General features: G+C 44.3%; 2 protein-coding genes across 4 annotated transcripts in view; one reads left to right on the top strand and one right to left on the bottom strand.

Moving 5' to 3' along the window:
* wdr90 (WD repeat domain 90) overlaps positions 1–19,655 on the top strand; it is a 35,794-nt gene that overhangs the window by 7,407 nt on the left and 8,732 nt on the right. For all 3 annotated transcript variants that reach the window (XM_086195446.1, XM_086195447.1, XM_086195448.1), the window contains 17 exons: positions 117–235; positions 12,941–13,102; positions 13,241–13,371; positions 13,478–13,594; positions 14,032–14,267; positions 14,380–14,516; positions 15,001–15,131; positions 15,256–15,386; positions 15,535–15,696; positions 15,874–16,002; positions 16,293–16,426; positions 16,517–16,554; positions 16,627–16,752; positions 17,955–18,107; positions 18,237–18,316; positions 18,946–19,048; positions 19,209–19,330. In XM_086195446.1, coding sequence (XP_086051572.1) covers positions 117–235; positions 12,941–13,102; positions 13,241–13,371; positions 13,478–13,594; positions 14,032–14,267; positions 14,380–14,516; positions 15,001–15,131; positions 15,256–15,386; positions 15,535–15,696; positions 15,874–16,002; positions 16,293–16,426; positions 16,517–16,554; positions 16,627–16,752; positions 17,955–18,107; positions 18,237–18,316; positions 18,946–19,048; positions 19,209–19,330 — 2,211 coding nt within the window. The remainder of the gene's footprint in view (positions 1–116; positions 236–12,940; positions 13,103–13,240; positions 13,372–13,477; positions 13,595–14,031; positions 14,268–14,379; positions 14,517–15,000; positions 15,132–15,255; positions 15,387–15,534; positions 15,697–15,873; positions 16,003–16,292; positions 16,427–16,516; positions 16,555–16,626; positions 16,753–17,954; positions 18,108–18,236; positions 18,317–18,945; positions 19,049–19,208; positions 19,331–19,655) is intronic.
* On the bottom strand, positions 6,603–9,346 carry LOC147239505 (uncharacterized). Its single transcript, XM_086196312.1, has 2 exons — positions 9,257–9,346; positions 6,603–8,814 (listed from the first exon to the last, which is right to left on the bottom strand). Exons 1-2 carry the CDS (start codon positions 9,344–9,346, stop codon positions 7,291–7,293), a joined length of 1,614 nt encoding a protein of 537 aa, XP_086052438.1. The 3' UTR covers positions 6,603–7,290.

Raw genomic sequence — 19,655 nt, 5'->3', positions numbered from 1 at the left:
TCCTCTAGTTTGTTTGTTTTTTCCAAAAATAATGCTATAAATAACTTCTGTTTTATATCCTCTTTAGATTAAAAGGTGGGATCTGATTGTCTCTGCTCTAATTTGACTTTTCATAGATGGTAGTGGTTTGGAACACTGTCAATGTCAGTAAAGGTGGAGAGGTGACCATCTTGGCTAAGACACACACAGACGTGGACATCCACACCATGAAAGTCACCCCCTTTGATGATACAAGGTACCTTTTTACCTGCACCTGTTTATGTTGTAGGTTGTGTGTATTGTGCTGGTCATTATTCATTAGGTGGTCATTAAGACAATAGAGCACATTCAAGTAGAGCTGGGTATCACCACTGACCTCCCGATACGATACGATTTCGATACACTAGGTCCCAAGTCGATACAATTTCTGATACGATATGATATTTTTGTCAATCAGAATCAGAATCAGAATACTTTATTAATCCCGGGGGGAAATTCTGTTGTTACGGTTATTAAAGCTCTCGAGGTACTATAAAGTGAGAAATTACAAATTACTATCTTTAGAAAAGTGCAGACTTTAAGAAATAAGATAAAGTGTAAGATTAAGAGTAAGCATAAACTATTTACAAAGTACTGTCGTTATGATAAAGAGTATTGCACAGTTTAAGTATTGCACAGTGAAGTAATGACACGAGATACACAGAAGAATGTGTTTATCACTCAGAGGGAGGAGTTAAAGAGTTTGATGGCCACAGGTAAGAATGACTTCCTGTGGCGCTCTGTGGTGCATTTAGGTGGGATGAGTCTAGCACTGAACGTGCTTCTGTGTTTAACCAGGACTTTATGGAGGGGGTGGTGGATGCTGTCCAAGATTGTTCGGAGTTTAGACAGCATCCTCCTCTCTGTCACTAGCGTCAGAGAGTCCAGCTCTACCCCTACAATGTCACTGGCCTTCCGGATGAGTTTGTTTAGTCTGTTGGCATCTGCTACCTTCAGTCTGCTGCCCCAGCACACAACAGCAAACAGGATGGTACTGGCCACCACAGACTCATAGAACATCCTCAGCATGGTCCTGCAGATGTTAAAGGACCTCAGCCTCATGAGGAAGTCGAGACGGCTGAGGCCCTTCTTGTAGACAGCTTCAGAGTTCTTACAAAAGTCCAGTTTGTTGTCCAAGTACACCCCCAGGTACTTGTAGTCCTCAACAATGGCCAAACTGACCCCCTGGATAGAAACAGGGGTCATTGATGTCTTTGTCTTTCAAGGGTCCACAATCAGTTCCTTTGTCTTTGTCACATTGAGCTGGAGATGGTTCTTCTCACACCATGAGACAAAGTTCTCCAGCACAGTCCTGTATTCAGTCTCATCACCCTTCCTGATGTATCCAACTACAGCAGAATCGTCAGAGAATTTCTGAAGGTGTCAGGACTCTGTGTTGTAGTTGAAGTCAGTGGTGTAGAGGGTGAAGAGGAAGAGAGACAGGACTGTCCCCTGTGGAGCCCCAGTGTTGCTCACCACTCTGTCTGACACACAGTGTTGTAAGCGTACAAACAGTGGTCTTCCAGTCAGGTAGTCAACGATCCAGGAGAGGAGCCTCCACCTGCATGGCTGTCAGCTTCTCACCCAGCAGCACCGCTCTGATGGTGTCAAAAGCACTGGAGAAGTCAAAGAACATGACCCTCACAGTGCTCTCCAGTTTGTCCAAGTGAGCGTAGACACGGTTGAGCATGAAGATGATGGCGTCCTCTACTCCAAGGCGGGGCTGGTAGGCGAACTGGAGGGGATCCAGCAGGTGTTGGACTGATGGCCTCAGCTGTTCCAGGATAAGTCTCTCCAGGGTCTTAATGATGTGAGACGTCAGTGCCACTGGTCTATAGTCCCGGGGGCTGTTGGGACGCTGCATCTTTGGCACTGGGACTAGGCGATGTCTTCCACAGCACAGGGACCTTTTTGAAGACTGAGGCGAAGACATGATGAAGGACTCCACTGAGCTGGGGGGCACAGGCTTTGAGGACTCTGGGGCTGACACCATCAGGACCTGCAGCCTTGCCTGTGTGGAGTCTGCTTAGTTTCTTCTCACCTGGTCAGCTGTGACAGACACTGTGGGGGTGACTAGATGGGGGGGGGGGGGGGGGGATCCTCATTTGTAAGAGGGCTGTCAGCCTGGGAGCCAGAGGAGGAGGGAGGATGGGTGAGACCCTCACCTGAAGAGGAAGGGGGACTGTGAGGAGGGGGTTGTGTGGAGGGCAGAGGGGGATCTAGTGGCCGTATGCAGGCAGTAGAGGGGGGGGGGGGGGGTGGTGTTTCAAATCTATTAAAGTATAGATTGAGTTCGTTGGCCCTGTCCAGGCCTCCCTCAACTCCTCCGCTGCCCAATGTTTTGAAGCCTGTGATGGTCTTCATTCCACTCCAGACCTCCCTGATGTTGTTTTGCTGGAGCTTCTGCTCCATCTTCCTCCTGTACATGTTCTTGCCCTCCCTGATCTTCCTCTTAAGGTCCCTTTGGATTGTTCTCACCTCATCCAGATTACCTTCTCTGAAGGCTCTTTTCTTGGCATTAAGGGTCATCTTGTTGTCCTTTGTTACCCATGGCTTGTTGTTCGGATAATAAAGGACCGTCCTGGTTGGGATAGTGCAGTCAACACAGAAGTTTATGTAGTTCGTTATACACTCTGTGAGCCCACTGATGTCCTGCCAGTCTGTAGCCTCAAAACAGCCCTGCAACGTGACATAGGAATCCTCTGACCACCTCCTCACTGACTTCTTGGTTGCAGGCAGCCTTTTCACCAAGGGCACATAGCAGGGCTTGAGTAGAACCAGGTTGAGGTCTGACCTGCCAAGGTGGGGGAGGGGAGAGGAGCTATAGGCATCCTTTACATTTAGCATAGAGCAAGTCCAGGGTCCTCTCCCCTCTTGTTGGGCAGCTCACATACTGTGTGAAAGTAGTGAGAGTTTTTTTCCATTGTCACATGATTAAAGTCCCCTGAGATGATACAGAGAGCACTGGGATGGTCAGTCTGTTGACGCGCTGCAACCGTGTGTACGACGTCGTCGGGTTCGCAGAGGGGGTGATGTAAACAGCCACCATGATGACGTGTGAAATCTCCCAAGGTAAACAGTATGGCCGGAGTCCCACGGCTAGCAGCTCAATGTCCGGGTTACAGATGCGTTCCTTCACCGTAATATGACCAGGACGGCACCATCTGTTGTTGTCAAACACAGCAAGCCCCCCTCCTTTGCGCTTGCCGCTCTCGGTGCTGTCCCAGTCCGCCCGGACAGTTTGGAAGCTGTTAACGGTGACGATGTGGTTGTCAAAATACCAATTTTGCTTTGGTAATGGAAGAGATTCTCAAAGTTATGAGCAATGCTGTAACGCTGTAAATTCAATTGAAAAAATAACCCTCCAACCTGGTGCATAATTAAATACTAATATTTACATTAAGAACTGACCATTAAAACAATAGTTATACAACATTATGCACTTTTCATTTGAATATATGACCGACTGTCATTTAAAACAAAAGTGCAACTTAGACTTCCACAAACTGTCAGCAGCTCAGCATGATGACTTGCCGTGTGGCTATCTTCAATCGCCCGCGTTTGTAAAACATGGGACATGAAGGACCAGCTACTGTCAATGTAGTAAGAGGTGATTGTCAAGTAGGAATCCGTAGCTCTGCTTGTCCACCTGTCGCAAGTGATGGCAACTCTCTCTGCCAATTTCATTGCAGTTGCGACGTTGATTTTAACATCTCTGTATCTTTGAGATTGTGACTTGACTGTTTTTGTGTCAGTAGCACATAGTGTGGTTCCAGTGTCTGGACGAGGTGTCTGAAGCCTGCATTTTCTACCACACAGGATGGTCTAAGATACTTGCAGATAACAATTGCCAGAGCTGAAGTGATTTTCTCTGCACGTGGAGACGTGGACGGAAACTTTGTCCCAAATGCTTTCTCCAGCGAGGGTTGTTGCAGTGACTTGTAGCTTCCTGGTTGTTGAGTGTACTCTGGGTGATGCCTAGTCAAATGGCTCCGGAGATGAGTAGTATTTCCATTGTACTTAACCCATATTTTGCACATTTTGCACACAGCATTGTTTCTGTCAAGCTGTGCGCAGTTTTCTTGCTTCCTAAAGCCGAAGTGCTACCAGACATCGGCTTTTAAGTTTGCCGGAGATTTAAGTTTTGCTTCCCCATCTCGTTGTTCTCTGATCGGAGGCACATGGCCTGGATCTCGCGAGATCTGATCAACTGACTGCAATAACGTTGCACTAAGCACTAAACCACGCTAGACTAAAGGGTCAAACCAAAACAAAAAAATTAACAGGTAAAATCTAATGCATTTTAAAAGATCAATACTGGGATTTATATAGATAAAATATCGGTATATAGACATTTTTAACCCACCTCTACATTCAAGAGTAGTTTTGTACCTGTTTTATCCTACTAGGAGTAAATGTTGATGACACTGGTGCATCTAGTACTGATTACAGCCCGTGATTCACGCTTGGCACCTTTTGCATATGGATGATTTGATTTGAGGTGCATGTGACAAATACAACATTGGAAACTAATTTCATTTGACTTGATAGTACAGTGGATTACCAAAAAATTGTGCGCTTTTTGAGAAAAGCATGAACGTCTACCATAGTAAGATGATACCATGAGGTTTATTTTTAGATGTGGAGGCAAGTCAGATTTCACCCTTGAGGCCCGGTAAAGGTCAATTTAAAAATGGCTGCCGAAAATATTAAAAAATGCTCTACTTTGGAAGCAAACTCTGTAAAAATGCAATAAAGGTGTCATTTCCTACTGATTGTTGGGTGCCCAGTCAGTTGGTGACACATTTGAGACCAATATAATTAAAGAAAATGCATTTATGTTTTTATGATGAATATTATTTTATATATGTATACTGTATATATATATTTTCCTGGATTCTGTGATGATTATGGTGAATCATTAAACTCTAACACAGTCTCCTGAACAAAAACAAAGATCTGTATGGCGTCAGATAGCTGTCAAAATCATGAGAGCGCAAATACAAACTAAATGAACACAGGATCAGGAATTGAGGGCATAAAAAAACATAACATTGAGAGGTCAAAATAATCTTGTGGCAATTAAAGTTTTTGTCTCGAGCGTGTGAATTGTGACAGAGAGCAGTTGTGAGATGGTGCTGCTGCTCGCTCTCTCTTCTAACTTACACGCTCGCTCGCTTCGGGATGTTTCCTTGCTCTTGACATTTTTTCCTACCTGAAATACGTCACGGGGGTAAGTCTCGACAAGACAATTGCCGATTGAAGTTCGTCGGCGGAATACGCCTGTTAATGGTCAGCTGCTTAAATCAATTTTCTTATGTGACTCCATACCTACTGGAGATAGTGGCCTGGTGAACAGGGACAACTTGTTCTTTGGAAGAGGATGTGTGATATGTGTGCTTTGTTGCCAGTTCTTCAAACTCTTTAGTGATCCTTGCAATCTCTGGCCCAGCTACCATCCAGTGTCTCAGTGCGCCTGGATTCCCAGTCAATCCAATTGCCCCTCCAGATCCTTTCACCATAGCATTGTTCTGTTCATGGCGCTGGTCAGTTGCCATAGCAGAGAATTTGTTGGTTGTTTTGTGGATGACAAAATGTCCTGACATGAAGATGCAAAGACATCTGGATGTCTGTCCACAAGAGCCATCATGTCCCGGATGTGCACCGACAGCCACATGCTGTAGTGCTTATGGTCAAGGGCAAACATCCAGGGCATAACCTGTGTTAGGGATTCCATGTACAGCTGGAAGTTGCCTTCTCGAATGGACCTGATGTACCGTAGAATGAGACTAGCCTTTGCTCGCTGAATACACCACACCTCGGAAGATACACTGTCAGTTTGCATGGCATTGTCATCATCGAATATGCATTTGCCATTGTAAGCTTGTTGCAGGAGTATATAGAGTGTCTCTTCTGAGTCTCCTTGTAAATATGCCTCCAGATGTGGAAGCTCAGAAAGCAGTCGGTTTTTCAGCTTGGTAGTGTGGATCCGATCACCTAAAGTCAGACCAAGCTGTTCCAGTCTGGTCTTGTACAACTCAGCAGTGTCTGTTAATTTGAAGACAGGAGCACTGCTCTCATCACTCTTCATGTCTTCCATATATGCCACTAACTGAGCAAAGGCTATGCCATGCAGGCAAGAATCATCTCCATCATTGCCTTTCTATACTGCCTGCCTGGCCTTGTTGTACAATGAATGAAGACAAGAGTGATGGTACTTGGCTTCAATAGCAATCATGTCTCCTTCTGTAATCTTAGCCAACAGACCAGTGTCCTCAAGATTAAGGGCACACTTCCGCACATTTGTGTCAGTGTTGTAAGTTGATGCATTATGTAAAGTATGTAAGTAGTAATGTAAAGTGTTTTATATGCTGTGCTCCAGAGTTAATGTTGCTGAACTGAATTTGAATTTATTATTTATTGATTTTATTTAATTTTATTTTTCAGAATCAAATGGTGCAACAAGTTGGTCAAAAATGTTTACAGTTTAAACAAGGATTTTTTTTTTTTAAATTTCAGGCAAATTGATGCACTTAAAATCTTTTCTGTTACACACTAAAAAAACAAAGTTATTCATTGTGGGAACACAAATAAATAACATAAAAAGAAACAACTCAGAATATGACACTACATCATCCACATACAGCTTTTAAAAATAATGTTGTGTTGTCTTTTAATAAGAATTCACTTTACAATTTGAATAAAAGTAACTCATAAGAAATCCCCTCCCCCTTCTTCAAGCTTGGATCCCCGATCAGTGAGCTGGGAGTTCTCAGGTTTTGTGCAGGATCCAGATGTTCCTACCATCTCTTTTCTTTGGTCTTGGCTTTGGGAAAGAGAAATATTCAACACCCTTCCCTGAAATTTGTCTGCATGTCAGCCATCAGACTTGTAGGTCCCATAAATGCACTGTATTTTCACCACTGCTGAATGGTTGAAAGGCCTCCGTTGCACAGTCAAGATGGCCCATGTAGGACTGGATTTGGCCGCGGGTGTCTTAGGGGTGCTGAGTGAAGGCCACTGCAGGTACGACTGTGTTACTCACAGGGCAGTTTGCCATCAAAAGAGGAGAGGGCGATGGCAGCTTTCCAATGCAGCTCCTGACTTTTCTGGACTCATTTGTTGGGTCAGTGGAAATCAGGTAGTAGGTGTTTTGTACATCTTTTTCCTGGCAGCCATTAGAAACTCCTTCTCTCCGTCTTTCTGTCTGTGTGGAGCTGATCAATGGGGAGGCCGTTGCTCTGGTCCCTGGTTATCCTACACTGGATGGTGTCACCATGGGGGTAAGTAGAAACACATTACAAGCTCATTTAGATCTTCCACAAACAGAGGAGATGATGCCCTTAAATTCGGTTCACTCCCTGTCAGTTCCTGCCTGGGGGTGGAGAGAGGGGACAACACACTTGGTGACGCAGTCCCTTCATTCTTCCAATCTGTGTAGTCTTCTATCTCCTTCTGAATCGACTTTTGAGTGCCTTTTGTCCATGAGGTAATCAGCTCACCAAATGGCAGTTTGCCATCAAAAGAGGAGAGGGCGATGGCAAACGCCTGAAAGGCACACATGGGGAAGGAGTAGTCCATGGTGAAGACGTCCTCTGACACGCGCCCAAACTGCATCACCACATAGTCCTCATTTTGAGGGTGGACGAGCTGGAAATTCTTCTCAGACGTCCGTGTGACTCGCTTGTTGAAGTCGAGAGTGAAGGACTGAATCCGGTCATCCCAGCTGGGGCTCTTGCTCTGCAGGGTGATCAGTTGATCCATGTCATCATTTGCTTGCCGCATCAGGAGGGTTTCCTGCTCATTTTGCGGACGAACGCTCACTCTGGCATCATCCTCCAGGATACCTGGGATGACCACTTTCATTTTCCGGGGACCCCCAACCCCATGATCACTCCTCTCATAGCTAACAGCTGCTAGCTCCTGCCGCACTGCTTCACTCCCTTTGCAGTTTGTTTTTGCCGGGTTTTCTCCACAGTCATAAACTGCGTACTTGGTACCCATCAAATTGGACCTCAGTTTTCCGATATAGCCGCTGGCTTTTCTTGACAGATTCGAGTGATCCGTAGAAATCACATAGTTTGAAGTTCTACACTTCTTCCTTTTTCTAGCCGCCATTAGAAAGACATTCTCTCCGTCGTCCCTCTCCATGTGGAGGTAATAAACTGGGTAAAAACTGCTCCGGTCCCTGGTGATCCTGCACCGGATGACTTCTTCTTCAGGAGCAGGACGCATGGCGAACTCCTGCAGATCCTCCACCGACAGAGGAGACGCTGACATTTCATCTTCTTCACTCTCTGAAGAGTATTGAAGGGACTCTGCACTTTCTGTGCTAGATTCTTCTTGCCTGTCGTCTTCCTCCTCCTCCTCCTCCTCCTCCTCCTTTTCCTCATCGTCCTCCTCCTGTTCCTCCTCCTCCTCCTCCTGTTCCTCATCGTCCTCCTCCTGTTCCTCATCGTCCTCCTCCTGTTCCTCATCGTCCTCCTCCTGTTCCTCATCCTCCTGTTCCTCCTGTTCGTCGTCGTCGTCCTCTTCCTCCTCTTCCTCCATTTGCCACCAGGCCCGTGTCATGTCGGTGGACATCCTCATGTTGCTTTTATTGAGTGTGTCCTCGTCCAAGCCATCTTCAGGCTCAGTCAGGGAGGAGTCGCTGAGGGACTCGCTGCTCTGAGAAGTCTGGTCCAACAGAGTTTTGCGAGACTCTGTCCAGTTGCATCCAGCACAAGACAAATGCATTCCCTCTGATTCCAGGTATTTCCTCAGGCATTCCTCTTGTATATTGCTAGGTCTCCGTAGCTGAAAGAGAAAACATGTCAGCTTCACATTCGCGCCAAAACTGACAAGGTTGTTGTTGATGTTGTTGGGCTGCTGCCCCTGCAACCCGAAAATGGATGGAAGGATGGGCTCATGCATCATCGTTGCTGTTTCCTACGACTGATAGTATTATTTGAGGTACAAGATGGCAACCTAAATAGTACTGCAACGAGACTTAAGGTCGAGAAGGTGATTGTGACACAGGTAGTAGCCATGATAGCGAAGAAGCTCCACCTCAGCCCCAATCACTTGTTCACTCGTATAGAAAAAGAACAGATGACAATGCTAACTTTGATCAATAATATCCTAAAGTAAACACGTACTGTAAACATGTACTATATACATGTACTTTAAACATGTATACATGTACCATTTCCACCCATCTGGTGTTTGCCAGTGACGTTAAATGGTGAAAGTTCTTTACCGGTTCATCCCACCAACGCTGTTCCTTAGAATTCATGTTTGTTTCCTGTTCCTTGATGTCGGTGTCGTTGTTGTGGTGGTTTCTTTCCATCAGAACTTTTCTATCAGTTGTCAGGTGCAGGTGTGCTCTTACACCATGTGACGACGATGATGACAGACAGGTGACATCACAGTCAGTGACTGAGATGACAAAAAGACAGACAGCCATGATTCTGTCTGAGTTCACCCTCAGAACTATGACTGTGATCTCACCACCGACTCTTAAGTCCTGCTGCTGAGTGTGGCTGTGTGTGTGTGCGAGTGTGTGTGTGCACAGTTTTTATCTGCAACACTCCCAAACAACCCCACTGAGTACAGACAGAAGCATGTCGCCTCAGTCCAGTCTTTCTCAAATAGTGGGGCAATGCCAGGGGGGGCGCATATGACCTTGGGGAACATGCTTCTTTTTTCTTTTTTTTTTGCCGTACTTGTAGTACGGCAAAACCCTACAGTAGTTGGCAGTGGCGCTCTCATTGTCAGAGTGTGCGCAGGGAGTATTGGCTCTATGGTGTAGGGGTTTTTTTTTTGCACCGAGCAGGCGATATTAAGTGCAGTAAACCAACCCTCAAGAGACAACATGGAAATTTTTTTTAACAGGGATGAAAAGAAAGCCAGAGAGAAATGAAGATAATGAGACAAAAGAAAGTCACCCGAAAGCTAAGACGAGGAAATATGACGAAGCAAATGTAGCGCTTGGCTTGACTGTGACTACAGTGGGAGATGAGGAAAGACCGGTGTGTTTACTGTGTCTAAAAATGCTGGCAGCGGACAGCATGAAGCCAAATAAATGAAGGTGCCACTTATAAGACATTACACCCCAATCACGCTGATAAGCCACTGGAGTTTTTTCCGTGAAAACGTGCCTAATATTGCCAACAATATTCCGCTTTGTGAGCGCTACTTCAGTAAACCAGTGAGCGCTGTTAGCATCAAATAAGGTGGCGTACCAAATTGCTCAGTGCAAAAAAACCCTCCACCATAGCAGAGGAGCTGATCCTGCCTGCAGCACTGGACATGGTCTCTGTCATGGTGGATGACGCAAGTGCTGCAAAACCAAAAACTATCCCTCTGTCCAATGACACTGTCGCCAGACGTATATAGATGACATTGCTAACCGTCTTCAAGAACAGATGGTAGATAAAGTCAAAGACAAACGTTTTGCCTTACAATTTGATGGAGCAACTGACAGCAACAAAGACTGTTTTTTTTCTTGCTTGTGTACGTTTTGACTTGACAAACTCCTGTGTGAGGATCTACTTTTTTGTAAATATGTCAGAGACAGAGCCACAGCCGAAGAGCTATTCAGAATGTTGGACTGCTTCTTGACTGAGAATGGGCTCAAGTGGGAGAACTGCACTGGTGTTTGCAGTGATGGAGCACAAACCATGTCAGGGAAGAGAAAACGACTTGGGGCACTCGTCAAGAAGGCCTCACCTAATGCTGAGTGGACGCACTGTATTATACACAGAGAAGTACTTGCATCAAGGCAACTTTCCCCTGAATTAAGTGGAGTTATGACTGACATCAAAGGTGCAGTCAGTTTTATCAAGACCAGACCACTAAAAACAAGAGTCTTCTCTGCTCTCTGAGGAGATGGGAGCTGAACATCAAGCTGTGCTCTATCACAGGGATAGTACAGTGGATTACCAAAACATTGTGCACTTTTTGAGAAAAGCATGAAACTCCTACCATAGTTAGATGATACCATGAGGTTTATTTGAGGCAAGTCAGATTTGACCCTTGAGGCCCGGTAAAGGTCAATTTCAAAATGGCCACCAAAAATATTGAAAAATGCTTAACTTTGGAAGCAAACTCTGTGAAAATACAACTAAGGTGTCATTTCCTACTGATTTTTGGGTGCCCAGTCAATTCGTGACACATTTAAGACCAATAAAATTAAAGGAATTGCCTTTAGATCAATGTCAAGGTCAAATTATTATCTATAGATATATAGATATATGTAGATAGATAGATATATAGATATAGATATATACGGTATATATAGGCTGCACGGTGGTGCAGTGGTTAGCAGCAGCAGCCCCAGTCAGATGGCTCTGGTATCTTCGGATCCAAGACCAGTGACTGGTTCCACAGGTTGGCTTGAAAGCAAGTCCTAACCCTAACTCCAACCCAAACCTGGAAAATACATTTTCTTTACAAAAACCTGTTCAGTTTAAGCAGTACTTCACCCGTAAAGAGTATTTTGCCTTTCAAGTACTTAGAAATTGGTATCTTGAGTTCACAATGACTTTTTTCTTTATTTCCTGATGCATGACTTCTTGGTGACGCCAGATCAAAATACACTGTTTAGGTGAAGTGTAGCTCTAATATTGGTCAATGTTTCATGTGCTTCAACAAATAATCATTTTCTATCAAATCATATAGATTTCACATATTTTTTTGCTTTTCGCTGTGGTAAATTTTGACATGGATTTTTCTTCTTTTTCTTATGCAGTGATGTTTCAGGTAGTGTGTGGTCATGACAATAGACACAGGGTGAAGACGTACACCCTTCAGCTGTGATGCATAATTAAAACATTTCTGTGTACAGAAAGTCACTAGAAGGGCAGATGTCTACCAAATCCAATGTCCCACTCTCATTTTATGCAAACCACACCTAAATCATCATATGTCTGGATTGTAGAGTTAAGCATGGGAGGCGAGTTGAGCAGCGTAGTAAAAACACAAGTTGAAAGCGAGCCGTTTAATGAATGCGTCTTCACTCTTCACATCATAACATCAACAACGGAAACTCACCACAGGAAACCTAGCAACCAGAGTAACAACAACAACAACGTACTTGAAACGCTCAAAACAATGAACTTGGTTCCTAGCAGTAACAGAGGTGAATTATGTAAGTAGAGTAGAGTCCGCTACAGGATAATATTAAGAACATGCCTGATTTTTTTTTCTTCTTCATAAAGGTACATGAAGTATTTCCTCAGAAGATGTTAAAAAAAAAAAAGAATAAAAATTCTGGAGGTGCTACATGATCTCTGTGTGCCTCCAAATGTTCTGAGTGTACATGACCTCTTTAAAGGTTAATGAAAAACAGCCTGCTAGTATTTAGTAAATTTGCAGGCTTGCGGCAGTCTGCTGTGACAGTGAGGAAGCCGCGGGGTCTATCAACAGGTTCCCGCTGTGATCAGGGTTCTCTCATGGATGCTCAGTTCTGTTAATGGCATTTGTAAAATTCACAAGCCCTTAAAGCTGAAAACGGGCTGCTCAGTCCTTAGCATATCTAGGCAGGCGCAGTGGGATAGCTTAGCTAGTAGAGAGTTAAAGGATGCAGCTTCAGTGCTTGTAGATGAACAACCACATTGCGCATGGTGTTTTTTAAATGTTAAGGCTTTGGGTTTGAGGGCATGATGAGAGGAACGAGGAGTTCTGCAAGGAGGGCTCTGGCTAATCCTGTTATTGTCAACCCAAGATTTCGGTCCACTCTCACACTTCACTCTTGCATTTTTTTGCTTTCAGTGCATGACGCTATGGACATTGGTGAGGCGGTGGGCAAGGTGAAAATGTTCTGGCTGCAGGAGCAGAAAAGTGAAAGCCTTGTGTTAGCTTGTTAATAAATCGGAACTTTAAGACTGTGTGTGTGTGTGTGTGTGTGTGTGTGTGTGTGTGTGTGTGTGTTGTGTTTCAGGATGGTGTCGTGTGGTCGTGACAGTATTCGTCTGTGGCGAGTGCGGACGGGGACGCTCCGCTCCTGTCCAGTTAACCTTGGTGACTATCACTCAGTGGACTTCACTGATGTGGCATTTGAGGAGGGAAACTCCTCCCCTCAGGATCCTGATGATCGAACACTGTGAGTGAGAAGGCAGAATATATTCCTTCATGTGGATTTCTTGAACGTCATCTCCCCTTATTAGGGCCTGAGCCTGAAGGTACTTCAGGCAAAGACCCTATTATGTTTGCTCGTTTTCCTCCTCTGTTTTTTCTATAGATTTGCCAGCAGTCGGAATGGCCACATCTTTGAGATTGACTACTGCAAAGTCGTCATTAGAAATGTCAGGAAGTTGTTCCCAGTGCAGAAGCAGCATGCTGACCGCGGGGGGAAGGGGACTTTTAACACAGGTGGGTCTGAATCAGCCTTGGAGATGAAGCAACAGTTGCTGCTAGCAGGGGTTTAATTTGGGGAAAAGATAATGAGCCTGTGATGATGTCAAGCTGTGTATCTCAGGTCCAGGCATCGCCATCAACAGCATCAGTGTGTCCTCATCCTTCTGTGCCATGGGTTCTGAAGATGGCTTCCTACGGCTTTGGCCCCTTGATTTTTCTGCTGTCTTCCTGGAGGCTGGTAGGCCCGGTGGGATGTGGAATTACATCAAATTATAGGCAGTGAATTAATCTCAACTTCACAGGTGTCACGCTTGACATCGCAATCAAACTCTATTTTAAAAGGAGCAAGTGAGTTGGACGTTAGCAGTTTCACACCATGCCTGAAGGCTCATGAGTAAGACCAGTAGTATCATTCATAGCTGACAGAGTTCCCACTGTCTGACTCAAAGTAACACCCAGCCTCTATTTAATCTGTGATAACTGCTTTGAGTTAATGCAGCATGAACTACCACATTCACATTGTCACCTATAAACATGTGAAACAAACACCCTTCCACTTATCATGAGATTTATGCCAATCCACATCCAAGAAAATGACTTGTGTAAAGACACTCTAATATCCAAGGAATCTATTTAGAAAGTTAATCAGACAAATCGACTGTAATTTTTCTCCAGAGCATGAAGGACCCGTGAGCCTGGTGTCAATCTCATCCAACAGCCTTCACGTCCTGGCAGCCACTTCCACTGGTATTCTGGGTTTTCTTGATGTGAGCAGCAGAGATTACAACACGCTGATGAGGTCACACATAGACACTGTGCTTGGCTTCAGTGTGGATGGCATTCGACGGCATCTCACGACAGCTTCCTCTGACGGCACAGTGCGCATTTGGAATATGGATTCCTTGCATCAGGTCTCTTGAAACCATGTTTTTTCAACACGTAGACACTCTTGTATGCCCTATACGTACATGTTTCAGATAGGGAAATCATTTCAATCTCTTTTTAATTGTCTCTTTTGCTCAGTTGTATGATTTTGTGTCAGAAGATAGCCCCTGCTCAGTGGCTTTCCATCCCAGTGAGCAGGTCTTCTCTTGTGGCTTCAACTCGGGCATCGTCAGGATCTTTGATATCTCCAGTGCCAAACTCTTGGCTGAACATAAGTACGTCTGAATACATGTGAGAAGTTCCAGCAATGGTTGCAGTTGTTAGCTGGCACAGGGCCACTTTCTGTTTGCTCTGGGACAGTATTAATGTATTGGACTGTGTCCAATACTGGCAAATACACTTATTGACCTTTCTGTGAGTCAGCTCTGATGGCGCAGTTAGTCATTGATCACAATGATGAGACCTGCTGTTGTACAATTAGAAGGCAATAAACACTAAATACAAGCTGGACAATTCTTCTTTGCTTTAATGCAACAGTCATATCATTGAAACTCTTAATTTAATAATCCAGAGATGGCACAGGTCTGACAGCTTCTTCTACTGAATATGTGAAGTAATTACCTCTTGAAGTACCAACCATGTATCCTGTGTGTGCATTTTGTTTTGATTCAGTTCAAATAAACGCTTGATAATTTGTGTTTGGAGTGTATCCATCAACAGGCAGTAATGACTTTTGGTGTTCATGCCTATGTCTGATAGGGAGCACCAGGGTGCGGTGGTGGGTCTGGCCTTTTCTCTGGATGGAGACTTCATGTACAGCGCCTGCTCCCAGGGTTCTCTAGCACTCTACAACTCCTTTGAGGAGGAACATAATGTGATCAGAGTTGTGTGTATGTACAGACAAGCACTTAGCATCCAAATACACATCAAATTAGTTTCAGTATGTCAGGTAATGTTACAAAACTGCTGAACTCATCTTCAAGTAAACGTTCCACTATGTACCTGATTGGCTAGGTAATGTGGTGGCCCGAGGAACCGAGCGTGCTCCAGATGCTATCACAGTGAGCCGTGACAGCCGCTGCCTGGCGTTTGTCGGACCCTCTGAATACGTTGTCACCATTGCTGATGCGCGGACTCTGGATGAGGTAATGAGCACACAATCAACATTCATCGCTTTGTTTAACAAGACAAAGCAATGTTTTTGATTTAATGTATGTCATCATTCTGTGTTATCGTCTTACTTTATGTTCTAATTTTGTTTCAATATGGCATGTTCCCCTGCCACCCGTCTAGTTGCTGCGCGTGGATGTGAGTATTCTGGATGTAGCGAGCCCTCGTCTGGATTCTGCGCTGAAGGTCTGCTTTTCTTCAGCCTCAACTGAACATTTGTTGGTCGCAACATCTGCTAATAAAATCCTCTGGGTTAGCACCAAGACAGGACGTCTGCTGCGGCAGGTAACACCGCTAAACTAGTATACACTAGCTGCCTCAGAAATTGAGTTGTAAAAATGATTCAAGTGAATCGTGTTTCTGTCACAACTCCCATGTAGCTTCTTACTTTATTGTCATCTTCTTTAAAAGATATATGTTATGATATGGTACATATAACTTTGATCTGTGTCTCCATAACAGGTGTCCAAGGTGCACAAGCACTTGTGCTCATCGCTGGCTGTGAGTGAGGATAGTCGGTTCTTACTAACAGCTGGGCACAATGCCGTGAAAGTGTGGGATTATAATCTGTTGTTTGGTGCTAACTCACAGGTAGTCCGAAATAATATAACAATCTTTAAATCTAATCTCTCTCTCTCTCTCTCTCTCTCTCTCTCTCTCTCTCTCTCTCTCTCTCTCTCTGTCTCTCTCTCTCTCTCTCTCTCTCTCTCTCCTACAAATTCATGTTTGAAGTCGTAGCTTTTATGTATGAGTGACAGAACATAACATAGAGTTCATTCAATTTGTCTATTAAAGCATGACATATTTCCATCAAATATCACAGTACTATCATAACATTTTATATTGTATTACTTGCAACTCAACTTGTGCTTGTGTCCTAGATGTTTATTGGCCACAGTCAGCCCATTAACCAGGTGAGCTTCACCCCAGACCAATTGGGTGTGGTCTCTGTTGGCGATGCCATTTTCCTTTGGGACTTCCTGGCGCTTCCTGTTGACTCTTTAGCTGACAGCTGGTAATAATCCCAGTCTAATTTTTGATTCTTAGTATCAATGTGTGTTATATTTTAAGTTCCATGTTTCACTCTGCTTTGTCATATTCACAGTTCTCCTCTCAAACAAAACATCTCTCCTGCTAAATTAGGTAAGTTCACTTTATGTTCAACCATGACTGTGCCTATTACCCGTGGTCTGATCAAACACTTCATATATTTAGCAGTACAAGCTGAGGCTTTAGGTGGCATTCACCTATCCAATGGGATGCCTCGTCAGACAGCGCCCCGACCCTGCTCCCCTCCACCACGACTGGATGTGAGTGTCACGGAACAAGCTGGGCAGGGTGGTAAGAACTCTTGTTTCAGTTTGAGGCAAATCTACAGTTGTCTATTGTTATTTCTTTCGGTAAGCTAACTATATAACTTTGTTTGTACTCTGCAGGACTGTGTAATATTTTCTTTTGTGCCTTTCTTCTTGGCACTGACTCTAGCTGAGGTCCACACCCGCAGTATTATTACTACTGTACATGACCAGAGTTCTGCTCTCATTTTTCTTCAGTGTCAAAATCCGCATTTGATCATGGAGGGAAGACAGGGAGTATAAAGGTAGCAATCCTCCACTGGACCTGAAAGAAAGAAGTGCTATTATGAGACAAGATGGACCTGTTCTAGCTTATTAAGGCTAAAAAAGTGCCCTCGCAAATGATACCTTTCAGTGTGTCTCTGATGTGGTTTGCTTGTTCTTCATGCTTTTTCTTCCTGAACACATGGAGAGTTCTGATCACTACCACCCAGCCTGTGCTCCAGTGGCTGGTGAAATTCAGAGCAAATATTGATCTTTTCATAGATCCATATACATATTGATGCAGGAGGCAAGTCTGTCAGAAATATCACAGCTTCATCTGAGCTCAGTGCTTCTTGTTGTCTGAGTGGTGTATATATGTGCAACAAGTGGCCCCCCTGGAATACAAACAACAATTAGGCAGATACAGAGGTTGGAAACCCTCAGGTTGACAGTCACCATCTTCAAACCTCACCATCCAAGTTTGGAAGCACTGTCGTACAACACAGTGATGTTTCGGTCTCTTTTTAGCATTCCAGTGCCGTCCTTGTGTGGAAGAGGTGTTTGGAAGTAGATGCACGTAACTTTAATGACTTATATGATTCCCAGGCTGCCAGTGTGCAAATACTCTGATGTTTACTGTGTATTAGACAGCTTAGATGCACTCAATCCTGTTTTTGGTTGTTGTTGGTGGTGGTGTTTTTTTATTCTCATCTGGCTTTGCTTTAATCAGACAAACAAACATGCAAAAATGTTTCAAAAGTCAAATCACAAGTTTCCATTAAATATCTATGCTTTCAGCATATGATTTGAAGCCCCTAATGAATTTTCTCTAGTTGCTTGGAAACACCAAGCATTATGTACATAAATATGTGTCATAAATCTCTATGCTGTTCATATTTACACCAGAGCTGTGCATCGGATACAGACATTAGGTTAATTATATTTTATGAATATTATTAAGTCACTTTTTATCTCATTTTTCAGCTTTGGGCTCCACGTCTCTTTGTGAGGAAACCTTAGCCCCAGTCCCAGTCAGTGGTTCAGCTCCCTCCTCTAATCCCAGACCTGCTGCCTCCTTCCTCAGAATCACAGAGCTGGTCAACACCACAACCTTGAATACCAGTCATTTGGACACTGGCAAGTCGTCTACCGCAATATTCAGGACTAAGAATAAACTGAACGTCTGTTTTGGTTGTTGTTTGGGCCATATCGCTTCGTAAAAATATGTGAATTTTATATTTCTGCATGATCTGTGTCATTCTGTAGAGTTGAAACAGAAAATGCCAGTACGTCCAGATTGTTACAGACACTTCATACCACGTTTTAGGACCTCCACTCTTGATCAGGTAAGAGATGAAGCATGCAGATCGGTTCTGCTGTGTTCCTATTTCAGAGCATGTAGCCTAATTGATACTTCCATCGTCATCTTCCGCTTATTCCTTACTAGTAAGGGCCGCGGGGGGGGGGGGGGGGGGGGGGGGGCTGGAGCCTATCCCAGCATCTACAGGTCTGGACAGGTCGCCAGTCCATCACAGGGCCAACATACAGAGACGAACAACCATTCACACTCACATTCATACCTACGGTCAATTTAGAGAATCCAATCAGCCTCGTCCCCAAATTGCATGTCTTTGGACGGTGGGAGGAAGCCGGAGTACCTGGAGAGAACCCGGGGAGAACATGCAAACTCCACACAGAAAGATCCTGTGCCCGAGCCGGGACTCGAACCCGGAACCTTCTTGCTGTGTGGCCACAGTGCTAACCACTGCACCACCGTGCAGCCCCTAATTGATACTTATTCCATTAATTATTTATTACTTCACCACCAGCACGTTTATGACCTGCCCCCTCTCGAGTCACAGATAACTGTAGGTCCCTCAGTATATAGCTTGCAGTAGCTGCAGTATGTACATCACTTTTTCATTTTCTGTGTTTTTGTACTTGCTGTTCGTTTGTGATATTTCCTCTCATCCAGGCTGCTGTAGCTCCCCAAACAGGAGAGGAGGGCATAAAGCTGAAAGCAGTAATCGGCTACAATGGCAATGGGCGGGGCAATATGGTGTGGAGCCCTGACCAAGGTTATTATAACACACTGCTTAAGAAGAAAACCAAATCAATACCACTCACAGACAAAATTAAGACTTCTGTCCAAAAGTTTTGCTTCCCTTCTAACCCCAGATTTTCAAATCAGCCACTACTGATGGTTTTACTCTGTACTGCAATTTATTTCTGTTGCAGGTTTATTCGCCTACTCTTGCGGCAGTGTGGTGGTAGTGGAGTATCTTCAAACAGGATGTCAGCGACACTTGCAGGCCCACAGGGAGGAAATCTCTTGTCTTGGGATCGCAAATGATGCACAGGTACATTTCTCTGTTTTAGGTTTTACACAAATAAAATGAGTTAAAAAGTTATGAGAGACCAACTGGTGACATAGGTAACAAATTGTAGAAAGGACCCACCTAAGGTGTTATTCGCAGAAAATGGTGCGTTTTAGTGTTAATACCTTCCTAATTCTCTTACATGTCTTAAGTGAATGAGTGGCCAGTCAGTTCCACGATTGCATGTAATTATAAGAGCATAATCATCACCCTCTTATTATTTTTCTTTTGAAAACAAACTACTGCATGTATGAGCTACAGCTAATCCTCCTGGCAAAGCCGCTGATGTGCTGCTTGACTCTTTAGA

This window comes from Aulostomus chinensis, chromosome 23, assembly GCF_037954235.1.
Source record: "Aulostomus chinensis isolate RoL2024-O1b breed Wild chromosome 23, RoL_Achi_v1.0, whole genome shotgun sequence".
In the NCBI taxonomy this organism is placed as follows: domain Eukaryota; kingdom Metazoa; phylum Chordata; class Actinopteri; order Syngnathiformes; family Aulostomidae; genus Aulostomus; species Aulostomus chinensis.
The sequence above is the reverse complement of the archived record's forward strand: the minus strand, read 5'-3'. Positions and strand labels throughout refer to the sequence as shown.

Bases quoted from the DNA above. Each gene is read 5' to 3' on its own strand.
- LOC147239505 (XM_086196312.1), bottom strand. From the start codon at position 9,346: ATGGAAAGAAACCACCACAACAACGACACCGACATCAAGGAACAGGAA. The intron at 8,815-9,256 runs GTAAAGAACTTT...TTTCTCTTTCAG, and splicing joins AGCGTTGGTGGGATGAACCG to CTACGGAGACCTAGCAATAT.